Source organism: Cavia porcellus, unplaced genomic scaffold (assembly GCF_034190915.1).
Source record: "Cavia porcellus strain 051 isolate PalLab524CR breed Dunkin Hartley unplaced genomic scaffold, mCavPor4.1 scaffold_3, whole genome shotgun sequence".
NCBI classification, from domain to species: Eukaryota; Metazoa; Chordata; class Mammalia; order Rodentia; family Caviidae; genus Cavia; species Cavia porcellus.
The window spans coordinates 66,511,494-66,525,128 of NW_026947486.1; the positions used below are offsets into that span (position 1 = coordinate 66,511,494).

The window sequence follows — 13,635 nt, forward strand, 5'->3', positions numbered from 1 at the left end:
GATTCTGTTTTTTCAGAGGAGCTTACATTTTTGCTTTTACCTTGGACATTTTCCCCTGGGTTCCATTGCAGACTCTTTTAGCCTTTCATTGAAGACTCTGAGGCTCCTGATAAACACTGGCATGGGAGACTACAGAGATCCAAGCTTTCATCTGGACTCTTTGTATCTCCAGGCACAGATAGATCTTTTGCACTCTTCTACTGCTGATTCTGTGGGTGGTCATCATAAGCCAATCTTGTAAATTCTAATATATATTTATTTATATGTCTTGCTTTAAGTGTTTCTCCAGTCAGCACTGATTGATTGATAGAGTGGGCTAATCTAGTACCACACATCCATGACTCAGTCACATTCCCCAAAACTCACCTATGAGTACATGAGGCTTTGGGCAGGTATATCTAAAGATATAAGCCATAACAATATTACAGTGCACCTGTTTGTCAAATGCTGTGAAAATTGTGAATAAAAATCAGACCCTGTATGACTGTATGCATGTATTGAGCCTCATTAATATAGAGAGAGAATACATGCTAATCAAAAATAAAGTAACTTCTATGCTGAGCTAATAATTGGCACTATACCATAACACTACAGTACTTGCCTTTGCAAACAATGAAATTTTCAGAAGAAAGCTAGCCTGTGTGAGTCTCATATGAAGAGGTTTACTTGGTGAAATATTAGGTCATTTTATCTTTGTGGTGGCCACTGAACAGGGGTACCAAAACAACACTATATTGGGACTCCAGTGTATTCATGATTTTTAGTCATTAAAGGGAAGAAAATTGCTTGGGGGGAAAGTCTTTCTTTCTCACAAAAAAAAAATAAATTCTGCAATTTGAGAGTGACTTAAATTAAGTTACATATAATTCATCTAGGGAGGCTCTCCAAATTAAGGAAATTCACTCGGGCACAAAATGTACAGAAGTAGGATTAGTCAGAAATCTAATTTTGAAGATGTATTGAGTGTATTTCAAATCTGGATTTACATATAGAAAAGGCAGTTGGGAAGCAGAGCCCTGATGATGTTAACCATTACACATGCTTCCCTAACAAAAACTGAAGACTTGCTTAACTCTAATCTTCTTGTCCTAATCTAACCTAAAAGAAATTCTGTAGAATCTAGGAGAAAATGTGTGATAGTGAACCTATTTTGTTAATAAAGAGCAGGAGAGAAGAGCAGGTGCTCACTAAACAATGGAAAGATATAAAATATCTTTCAGTTAACTGCTATGGACAGAAGCAAGTTTCTCTCTTGATCTTAGGAGACACTATAAGTGAGCCTCACAAAAGTAAGGGTCTTTGTGCTACTGCCACATCTCAGGCAGATCAAGAGTATTCAATTCTCAAGTAGCTGAAGTGGGACATTATATTCCAGAACATCACAGCTGGCCTTACAAATCAACTAATATCACCAAGATTTTTCAAAAACTTTAAGAAAAAGAAAAGGTAAAAGAAATGACTGTGATCAGTAAATCAGATTTTATTCTAGAACCTAAAAAAGGAAGGAAACACTTTAATCAGAATTTAAAGGCATCTTTTGGTGTCTCAGTATTTGATGCTATTTAGGTGACAGTGCTGAAAATAATCAATAAAAATATTTTGAAATCATTTATTGTCTGGACCAAAGTTTCTTCAAAATTATCTAACACCAAAAATTCCAGCTTACAACAATCCCCTCAAATAATTAACATTAACACTGGATAAAAGTGAAATAAAATTATAACACATCACAAAAGGCTAAAATGTTTGATCTTTATGATCCTAAAGACATTTTATGCAAGAGCTAATTAGGTCACAGTAGATAACTAAGGTTTTACATATAAAACTAAGGCACACACATACACCCAGCCCAGTATTAATGGGATATTTTAGAAATATTACTACATTTTTAGTTACTCTAAGGTGTAACTCTTTGTGCCTCACATGTTTGTGTCTAAATGTTGTGAGAAGCTATTGTATAATTATGCAATTGTATTCCATAGGAAACAGAAATTATTATGAATGAAATACATTTTAGTCTTGAAGCTTTAGAATATTTTATAAAAGAAGTAAAATGCCATAAAATACCGAAGTATCAAATAGTAACAAATATAAGATTCCCTACTTCTTGTTCTTTTATTGTATTATTTGATAATATTAATAGATGCAAAAAAGATCTGGTATATGAAGCAACAGAAAAATATCTACCTTTACCTTACCTCCCCTCTCTGACAGGAGCAGCTCCATATACTTAAACGAATAAATTGGCTGAGAAGAATTGGCAGCATAATTGGGCCCAGAAAATATGGAGATGCCAAAGTTTCAGTGACTGCCAACTCAGAAAACAAATATGTGACTGTAGCATTACCATCAAGTCAACCTAGAAATAATGCTGTAAATATTAACAGAGAGAAAGACAACTGAGGAAACTGTTATTTGATTGGTGCTACTATTAACTCTCACTTCTATACTAATCAGGAGGAAAAAATATAGATAATAGTAAATAATAGATTAAGTACAAATTTTAAAATGAGTCAATACCTGCCTATGTTCAGACTCCTAACTCAATGATATCTCATTTCTCTTTTTTTCAGTCTCATTATTATTGATTCTACATAGGTAAGAAGAAGTAAGTAAGTAAGAAGTAAGTAAGAAGGGCCCTGTTTCTTTAGAAATTCCTCATGGATACTGAGAAGTTGACTGGACACTGCAATGTGTTATACTTAATGTATAATGCTTAATTTCTAAATCATATTTTTAATTTTAAATGAAATTAATTATTAAGAGTATTTTTGGTTTACAGAAATATTGATAGAAGGTACAGATTTTTTCTATATATAGTGCTTCTTACCACACATATATGCAGCTTCTCCTACCACCAATAATATCCCATGCCAAAATGGTACATGTGTTACAATTAATGAGCCTGCTTTAACAAGGTATTATCATCCGAAGACCATAGTTTACACTAAGGTTAAGTTTTGGTGTTGTACACTCCACAGATTTTGGAAAATGTATGTGTATCATTATGGTATCATACCAAATGTTCTCACTGTTCTAAAATTCCTCTCATTTCTACCTATTCCTCTTTACCACACTGGTCTTTGTACTGTCTCTACAATTAAGGATCTTCTAGAATTTCACATAATTGGAAATACATAGTGTATAGCTGTGGTGTATTAACTAATGGTCAACTTGTAACACCCAGCTAAACTCAATCAGCACGGTGTTGTGTGCAGAAGGCCCACCAGAGGATTGTTGATAACAGCATAAAAGGAGAACTAGAGGGGAAGATGCTAGTGCTTTTGATTTTCCTGGTAAAGCTTGTCATGCTGCTTTTCCTGATATGAACTGGGCTGCTCTCGTCATCTTAGGAGCTTTGGGTCCTCACTGTTGCTGAGGATAACTGAAGTTCTTATTGGGGAAAGTTCTTTTCTGGTCTTTATGTTGAGCATCACTTCCTGGCTCCAGTGCAGATCCCTCAGCCTGTTGGCACAGATCCTTCATCCTGCTGGCACAGGCTTTTTAGTTTTCACCACTGACCTTTGGGCCTTCCCAGTGCAGATCCTCAATACAGACTTTCACAAGACCTTGTTGTGGGTGCTAGGCCTTCAAGTGGACTGGTGAAGGACATTGCCATGAGCAATGGGGTCTTCAACTGGACTCATGAAGGACATCACCACATGATCCAGGCCCTCAGCTGGATTCTTTGGGTCTCTTGTGTAGGGACAGATACCCTACACTCTTTTGTATTTGACTCTTTGAGTGACTATTATAAAACAATCTTATAAATTATGTGCTTTGTATTAAATCTATTCCCTTGAAAACCCTGACCACAACAATAGCTTTTTCATATTAACCTCTTTGATTTAATAATATATATTAGTATCATGTTTAGAAAGCTGATTTTTTCAATTAAACATGTAATTCCATTAGTGTAACAGTTGTTCATGTTTTAAGATGGAAAAATTTTGTGCCAACATTAAATAAAGTAAATCATAAAAACATTTCTAAGAAATCTTTTAAAATGAATTCTTGACTTTACATATGCGTTAAAGACTTCTCTCTATTAAAAAAAATTGTGTTGCCAAAATGAGATACTCATTAGTTTTCCTATAACTATTATCTAAATGTGAATAGATTCATTTACTTTTAAAACTTTTAGTTCACAGACCGTTTCAGCAAACACGATCTAATTAACTATTGAAAAGCACAATAAAACAAGAAAATCCTCTCTTACACAACATAATTAAACCCTGCATGCTCCATTTCTCTATCATATCATCTCCTGATATGAAAAAAAGCTCACTGGATGGGAACAGCAAGAAGAAATCTACAGTATCAAAAACTGTCATGTTTTTTTCCATTCTTCAGCCTATCTTCCCTTGTCTCAGTTGAGAACCTACATGAAATCTCACTGTCTCTTCAACTCAAAAGAATTTTTAACAGAAAGTGAATTACCAGTGATCATTACTTTTCATTATTTGAGTCTCATTATCCTGTGTTAACTGAGAACTTTTCCCAGATACCTAACACACATTTCACCTGAAGTAGTATAATACTTTTATGTTCATGTATCAACTCCACACAAGTAATGTGAACATTATGTACTACAAATGTGTACAAAAGAAGGAAGAGGCTCAAGAGATGGATGGAGAAGGGAGAAGGGGTGAAAATGAGTTAAAATGTGCTACATTCATGTGCCAACTTTCTACAAGGAATGTAAACATTATATACTACAAATATGAATCAAAAAATTTATTTTATATCCAGAAGAAAAAAATATTATTCTTTTATTAAGGAAATCTGGATCGGGTTCTAGTTCTGCCACTTATTATTAGATTGTATGTTCCTAAGGAAACCATTAAACCTCTTTGAGCTACAATTTCTCCAATTATATAAATCACTTGCAATGCTAGCAAACTTACTATTATAAAGAAAGCACAAACTGGAAGTCTTGAAGTTTCATTTATTTTAAAATAAAATGTTCAGCAATAGTAAAATCATTATACTTTTGCTTTAGCCCAAATTACATGCTGACATCTCACACTCTACCCAAGAAACATTGTTCACTGTAGAAAAATGTGCAACACACAGTAGGCTTTTGTATCCTCTCACTCTTTGGTGTTTTTCAGTTATTGACATTCTCCAACAGCTTATTTGTTCTTAGGTAAGTACGTTTTAATGATAATTTGTTTGCAATCACCTTCACTAAATCCTATTTAATAGCTATATTTTGAATCCCATGACCCTTCTTCTTTCTGTCCAATATGTACAATAAATTTTGATACCTAGTAAGTAGTACTGTCACCACCATTCACTGACCACAACCACGGGCCAGACTCTGTTCAAAGGTGCTCCTTTTAATCCTTACAAAAAACCTGAATGGTAGCTATTATCCTTTATCTTAAAAATGACAATTCAGACACAGAGAGACTAATAACAATTAAGGTTGCATATCTATGAAGCACCAATATCAATACTAATATATATATATATTAGTATTAGTATCAATTAGTATTAGTATCAATACTAATATATATATATATATATATATATATATCATGTCCCTACTAGGTGATTTTAAAAATGAACATAAAGCAGCATAAAATGTAATTTCCCTCTGATATTTCTAAATGCAGTTTGAGAAGAGATATGCTATTTCTTTCTTTAACACAGGAGAGAATGAATTAAAAATTAATGATGACACAGGTATATTTGCAAGCGAAATAAGCTGAAAAAATTCACTGCTGCTGACCTCTGTTAATGCAGAGAATGAGAAATTGACAATTCCAAGTAAGAAAAAATGTATTATTCTAAGTCTGCATTTTGAAAATATTAATTGATTGGTAAACTAGCTCGCATCTGTCTCAATTTCTGAGATCTCATATTCCATATTTAAGCAAAGGGTATAAAATGGTTCCCCCAATTTTTTATTACAAATTTGTAGAAAAATTTAGAGGATACTTAAAATCCTCTTAATTAAAAGTATCCAGTTGGATACTTTTTACCTAAGTTAATCTATGTTGCTATAAATTTTTATAACTTTTTTTCTTCAAAAATGGTTTCAGCTGAACATTTTGAAGTAAGCCACAGATGACAAAATTCTCTACATTGTAGCTAGCTTTTTCTAAGTAAAAATATTTCATACAGATATCATATCTACAATACCTAAGAAAATATTGATTCCTTAGTATCACTAACCATAGAATTCATATTCAATTATCTTAAAATATGTTTTTAGTTTGGACGCAGTATTTAATTAAGGTTACCATCTGTCTTGGTTACTTTTTACTTGTTACCAAGACAAAATACCTGATGCCCAAAGTTGAGAAAGGAAAGGTTTATTTCTTACAGCTTTTTTGCGGGGGTTTCAGTTCTTACTCAGTTGGCTCCAAGGCATGGCGGGCTGCAGTTCATGTAGGCTGCAAACAGCACAGTGGAAACCAGCAAGAGAGAGAGACATGCCTTCTTCCTGCCATTAAATTGTATGTTGGCTCCACCCTTATGTGGGTGTAGCACTGACATCATCAATCCAAACTCTAGACAATGAACCAATCACAAATGCATAATGGAAATGCATGAGGCTTGGGGGCCACCAACATAAAGCATGACAGCATCATAGATTTGGCTGTTATGTCTCTTTAATCTAAGACTAACCCCTTTATTTTTTTAAAATATGTTCTGTTTCCAATGACTGATTTTTTTTGAAGAATCCAAGCAAATTATCTTTTAGAATTTCTTACATATAGAATGCTATTTTCTTATGATTAGATTCAGGCTACACATTAAGACATAAGTGGTATTGTATACTTCTGATTGTGTCAAATCAAGAGGCACATAATATAAAATTACTCTCCTGTTGGTAAGGCCAAGTTTGATCACTTCATTAAAGTGGTGCATGTCAGATGGCTTTTGAGAAGGCATATTTTCTCTTTCGTAATTATTAAGTAATCTGTAGGGTTATACTTTTTAAGACCACATGAGTATCTTTTCTGTAACAGTCTTACCCTCAACAGACTTAACATTCATTGATGATCCTTGCCTAAATCAACTCTTTTGCCAGGCTGGAGTGGGGAGGGAGAAAGGAAGGAAGGGACAAGAAAAAAAGAATAGAAAGAAAAAGTGGAAACAAAGCTTTTGTAAATGAGGAGAGGAAGAGTTGAAGGGAGGGAACAGGAATGGGAAAAAAGAAGAAATATATATCATGGGTAGGTACAAATTCCCTATGATGAAAGTTATCATTATGTATATTTAAAATGTTCCAATAAAAATAAATTAGAGTGGGAGGGGAAAGGCAGTCAGCTCAGTGCCCACATGTATGTCAGCTGCCATCACAACTGTCAGATGGGTACCTAATGTGAGCCAGGAAAACTAGCCAGCTATGCCTTGCAGAAGCCATGTGTGTCTAGAGAATCTTGTCCCACACCACACTGCCTCCTGGGAATGTGGGTTAGGAGAAACTCAGGTGTCTAACCATCTCCCTACATGGTGACAAGTAGCCAAGTGGGAATTGCCTGGGATCCCATAAAGGCCTCATCCAGAGGAACCCAGGAAAATGACAAGATGAAGGAGCAAATGGTGATCTCTGGCCTGCAGTCCAAATAGAAGTAGTCCAAAAGATATGGACACGGAAGAAAGCTGAAGTTGCACACCTGAAATTTCTGGGGTGATGGCATGTGAAGTAAAGAAACTATTTTATGAAGCTGCAAAAGAAATCAGATCAGAAATAATATCCCGGACTGGAGATTTAGCTCAGCCGCGTAAGCGCCTGCCTTGCAAGCAGGCAGCCGTGAGTTCAATCCCTGGTACCGATAAAAAGGAAAAAGACAATAAATAAATAAATAAATAAATAAATAAATAAATAAATAAATTTTAAAAAAAGAAATAATATCCCTAAGAAGAAACGACAAACATAATAAAAGGGTTGCTGAGAGTATCTAAAGAAAACATAGAAAAAAAAGAGGAGCATAGGAGAATGAGGGAAACCTTGAGTGAACAGTACAGAGAAGAACTGAAATGTGTGAAACAGATTCAAAGAGATATCCAGGAAATTAATATCCCCAATGAAAGCTGGCAAAACTACTGGAAAGAACCTGAAGATATACTACCAGATCTTTAAGACAAGATGCCATCTAGCAATTGTGAATGGAAATATCCCTTAAAAATAGCAAGACCAGGAAACAACAAATCAATGCTACAAGATGACACAAAGAAAAATAATTTAATAAAGAAAGGTTCATTGAGGCATTTATAGGTAAATAAGTGAGACTTAAGACCATACTCATAAATGAAATAAATCAGACTCACATGTATAAATATCATTTTGTCTTCATAGTGTAAGAAACTGAAAGTATAAATAAGATCTAAAGTCTACAGTAGATATTGTGAAAGGGTAAGAAACTGCATAGGGGGAAAATAACTGGGATAGGGGAAAAGAGAAAAGAAGGAAGGGAAAGGAAAAAGATACAAATTTCTTTATATGTACATGAAATAGCTAAGATGATTATACTAATAATTGTATTAGTTCTTGGAAATGAACAGTTAATACTCATGATTAGATCAATTTTGCATGTCTATATCTGGTAATTTAAGTAACTCTTTTAAAAATAACAATGTGCAATATTACAACCATTGTTAAATTCCTATGATCTTGTTTTGAAAGCCTAAATTATTATTATTTTGGAGTTTTTATTGTTCTTGTTGTTGTATGTATGTCTTTTGTCTTTTTTATTTTCAGTGATTTTTTTTTTGTCTTTAAAATAATAAAGTACAAGAATGATATATGTCAGCAAAAAAGCAGGAACTAACACAAAAGTCATAAAGAGACTATTTACAGAAGTAATAGCTGAGAACTTTCCAAGCATGGGGGAAAAAATCTGACATACAGAGAAGTGAAGCATACAGAACTCCAACTAGCTAAGATGATTTTACCACTAATAAAATATCTAACTAAAATAAATCTACACCCAGACATATAATTGAGGACAAGAACAGAATATTAAAGGCTTATAAAGAAAAACCCATCAGAATCACAACAGACTTCTCAACACAAACCATCAAGTTAAGAAGAGCTTGGAGTGAAGTATTTTAAATCCTGAAAGAAAACAACTTCCAATTTGGATTGATGCACCCTGCAAATCTATCCTTCAGATTTGATGGAGAAATAAAATAGTTCCATGATAAAGAACAACTGAAGGAATTCGTGACAACCAAACCAAGCCTACAAAGAGTACTGAAGGATATTCTAAATGTGAAAGTACAATCTTGTGTCCTGATATGACCTCATTAGTTATTGAATAGTAATTGCATTCTTCAGAAAAAGTCTCATGTTCACCTTGTAGTTTCTCTGATTAAGACTTGAGATCACACAGTTTTCAAAGGTTTTGTTTCTTTCAGAGGAAATGGTATTTAGAAACTAAAATGTGGGGCCAGAGATTTAGCTCAGTGGCATAAGTGCCTGCTTGGCAAGCACGAGATTGTGAGTTTGATTCCTGGTACCAATAAATAAATAAATAAATAAATAGAAAAAAGATCTAAATTCTGGGTTTACTCACTACTACTAGGGTATCTGTCATTTCTTCTAGGCCCTTTCATATATAGAATGAAGGAATAATAACTCCTTACTGGTATTGGCAATTCAAATTTATTAAACAAATATAAAATAACTTCTCTTATTTTTCAATAAAAATCTCATTTTCTGTCATTAATGTATGTAGGCATTCACTTTAGTACATATACACATATATATATATATGTGTATATGAAATGGTAGTGTTGATAATATAATTTTGAAACTAGCAACAAATCTGTTCAGAACATTTACTGTTCTCTGCAGTTCTTTTTATCCTTAGGACATCGTAGAAATGATGCATTATCAAGAACACAGCTCAAAAGTTACCTAATCTGAATGCGTTACAAATTATTTTGGTATTTTGTTTGGTTCCAGTACACTTCCAAAGTTAGTGTTGTCTTTCTTCCCATTACTTCTGGTATAATTTTTATTTTTGAATATATAAAAACTTATATGACCCCCAAATTGAAAGTTGTATAGAAAAGTACACTCACAAAAGTCTCCCTCCCAATGCCAGGTGTGGTGATACACATCTGTAAACCCAACACTCTGGAGGCAGAGGCAGGAGGACTGTTGCATGTTCGAGGCCAGCCTGGGTTACACAGTTCAAAGCTAGCAACTACAAACAGTCAGTCACCTTATATTCAACACAGGGACCAAACAATTTATATGGAAGAAAGACATCCTCTTTAATAAGTAGTGCTGGAAAAATTGCCTTTCCATATGCCAAAAACTAAAATTAGAACCATGTCTAGCACCATGCAGTAAACTAAAATCAAAATGGATCAAAGATCTAAATAATGAAACAGAAATGCTAAATCATCTAAAAGACAAAGTAAAGACAAATCTTGACAACATAGGGGTAGACAGAGAATTAAAACAAAAATCAAACTACACAGAAAATACTTCCCAGAATTAAAAACTGGGATCTAGTCTTATCAAAAAGTTTTTTTTTTATTTTAAAGAGGGTAAAATTAAACACAACAAAACAAAACATAAGAAAGCAATGTAAGAGGCATAAATTTCTAAGCAAGAAAATCAGAGATCTTCACTATCTATTATATTCTCGTTTTCTTCCAAATAGTTGTCCATATCTTCACATACAGAGAATTCATATGAAGCAACATAGCATAGAACTGATCTGAACAAGATGAGAAAGGCATTTTAGGTCTTCAAGATCAGACAATAGGGAAGTCAACAATGGCTGTCATAGTGTCTCTCATTCTCTTCAAAATAGCTGTCCTTACCTTCATGTATGTTGAAATTAAACAAAACCAAATGGGCTAAAATCACTCCTAACAAAGAATAATAGTATTGCTATATTTCACATCATGACTATGGAATCAGCACTGGGTACTATAGTGTCTCTTTTTCTTTAAAGTAGTTGTTCATTTCATCATGCATTATATGATCAGTTCTCATAAATGTTTTATACATTCTACACATGTATAAGTCTCTACGTGTATTTCTATCCTTTCCGTATTAGAAGCAAAAAAAGCAAAGCAAGACAAAACAAAACATATTCCTATAAAAACATGAAACAAAAAAGTCATATAAAACCAAAGTGCAAAGTGATCTACAATGGTTACTATGCTGTCTTTTGTTATCTTCAATGGAATTGCTTATATAATCAGGTATAGTATAATTGAATATAGCAGTACGTAACAATATGAATAAAAACAAAACATTGTAGACAATATAAAACTTCAAAAGTAATAATCAAACCAGAGTGGGTATCCTAGTGAATCTTGTCATCTTCAGTGTAGTTGGATATACTCTCAGACTTGATACTATCAGTCATAACAGATTTGAGTAAAATCTGTCAATACAAATCAGCAATCAACAAACCAGATTCAACTAAGATCGGTCATGATAAAACAATGTAAATTATGCAGGGCTTCAGATTCAGTTAGTGAAAAATTAAGGATGATTACCATACTATATCCTGCTATTTTGGGGATAGCTGTCTGTGCCTTCAAATCTAGTACAAGTAGACAGACTGGAACAGGATAAATCCATCTAAACAGAGCAATATGAGCAATGTGGGTTTTAAGAGATATCCTGGTATTTATTTTCTCTCTCTAGAATGTGCTTCACTATTCTCTGTTGGATTGGATTGATGGCTGCGAATTCCCCCAGTTCCTCTTTGTCATGGAAGCATCTTGTTTCTCCATTAATTTCTAGAGATGGTTTTCCAGGGCACACCAATCTGGGTTGGAGGTTATTTTCTTTCAGGACTTGGAATATTTCACTTCAAGCTCTTCTTGATTTTGGTTTCCTCCATGCAGATGTACAGTGGAGGTCCCAGCCCCTTTCCTTGTTGGTTATGGTCCTTCTGAAGCTTACTGCCTAGGGATTTTTGCCCTCAGTAGTTTGCTGTTGGTCATTGAGGTGCAAGAAGGGGCAGTGTGTGCTGGCCCCTCTCCTCCAGGCCAGTCAACTTTCAGGGACCTTCACCGTGTTAGGGTGTGCCACACATATAGAATTGGTTTGGGATGATTTATTGGGTCCCAGGCAGGGGTGTGACCTAGGCCAAGCAGATCCCACCAATCTGCTCTGGGAAGAGGGCAACCAACTTAAGTCACTGCTATTTCTTGTTCCTGCCTGTCCTGCCCAATTCCAACATGTCATACTATTGGTCACCCTTTTCCCTGCACTCACCATGGGTTAATGCAGGTCTCCACAGTGGCTCTATTCTTCATTGGGCTCACCGACCTCCAATTTCAGTGCCACCATGGATCCAGTGGGTAAAGGTGGCAAAACCAGGCAGCTCCTGCAAGTCACGGCAGCATGAGTTTGGGTGGCTCCCACGAGAGCGTCATGGCTGCTAATCTTAGCTGCTCCAATGGTAGCCCTGGAACTGTGTTTGACCAGCTCTTTTCCCTTTAGTTTCTTCCTGGGTTAAGAGGATCCATCTCCCTCTTTCTAGACCTCTCCAGGGTGTTTTATTCTGGTGTATGAGTTGTCTCTCTCAGGGAGCCTCTGTATGCTGCTGTTTACTGATCCGCCATCTTTGTGAGAGTATCAAAAAGTTTTTGCATGTCAAAAGAAATCTCTAATAGAGTGAAAAGAAAACCCAAATTGGGAAAATATCTTAGCTAATTGTCTTTCAGACAAAGGAATTCTATCTCAAGCATATAAAGAATTTTTAAAAATCAGGCCCTCAAAATTCAAAGACCCAATCCAAAAATGGGCATCTGAAATGAATACACAATTATCAGACTAAAAAATTAAAATGGCAAATAAATATATAAAAAATGTTCAGCATCATTGGCCATTCAAAAAATGCAAATTAAAACAACATTGAGATTCTATCTCACTCCAGAAAGAATGATTATTATTAAAAATGAACCAATAACAAATGCTGGAGAGGCAGTGGGGAAAAAAGAATTCTTCTTTACTGTTGGTGAGAGTGTAGCCATGTGCAACTACTGTGGAAATCAATGTGGAGATTTCTCAAAAAAAATAGAATTACAGATTCCATTTGACTCACCTGTTCCACTTCTGGGCATTTTCCCCAGAAGACTTGAAACAACATACCACAGTGATATAGGTGCACCTGTGATTATAGTAGCTCAACTTCTAATAGCCAAATCTTGGAAACAACCCTAGTACCCATCAATCAAGGAATAGATAAAAAAAGATGTGGATTTTTCTACAATGGAATACTACTCATCTATAAAGAGAGATTGCATCAAGGCTTTTATAAGTAAGTGGAAGTGACTTGAGCCCATACTCATAAGTGAAATAAATCAAACTCACATGTGTAAATATCCTATTGTCTCCCTAATGTAAGAAACTGAAAGAACAATTTATGATCTATGATCTACAATAAATATTGTGTAAGCGTAAGAAACTGCTCAAAGAGAAAAACTAACTGGGATAGGGGAAAGGAAACAAGAAAGAAGGGAAAAGGAAAAAGACATAAACTTGTATGTATGTATATATATATATATGTATATATATGCACACATAAGATATCTAAAATTATTAAACTACTAACTGCATTAGTTCTTGTACAAAAACATTTAACACTCATGAGTAGATCAATTTTACATGTCTATATTTGGTATTCTAAGTAG

At 34.5% G+C, this 13,635-nt stretch overlaps 1 protein-coding gene across 4 annotated transcripts in view; it reads right to left on the minus strand.

Moving 5' to 3' along the window:
• Nup62cl (nucleoporin 62 C-terminal like) overlaps positions 1–13,635 on the minus strand; it is a 101,430-nt gene that overhangs the window by 21,508 nt on the left and 66,287 nt on the right. For 2 of the 4 annotated variants that reach the window (XM_013150223.3, XM_013150219.3), the window contains one exon: positions 12,215–12,326. The exons of 1 other annotated variant lie outside the window; for it this stretch is intronic. In XM_013150223.3, coding sequence (XP_013005677.1) covers positions 12,245–12,326 — 82 coding nt within the window. In that variant the 3' untranslated portion in view covers positions 12,215–12,244. Of the gene's footprint in view, positions 1–10,505; positions 11,373–12,214; positions 12,327–13,635 lie in introns of those variants that run through there. One more of the 4 variants, XM_063246247.1, reaches the window with a different exon arrangement.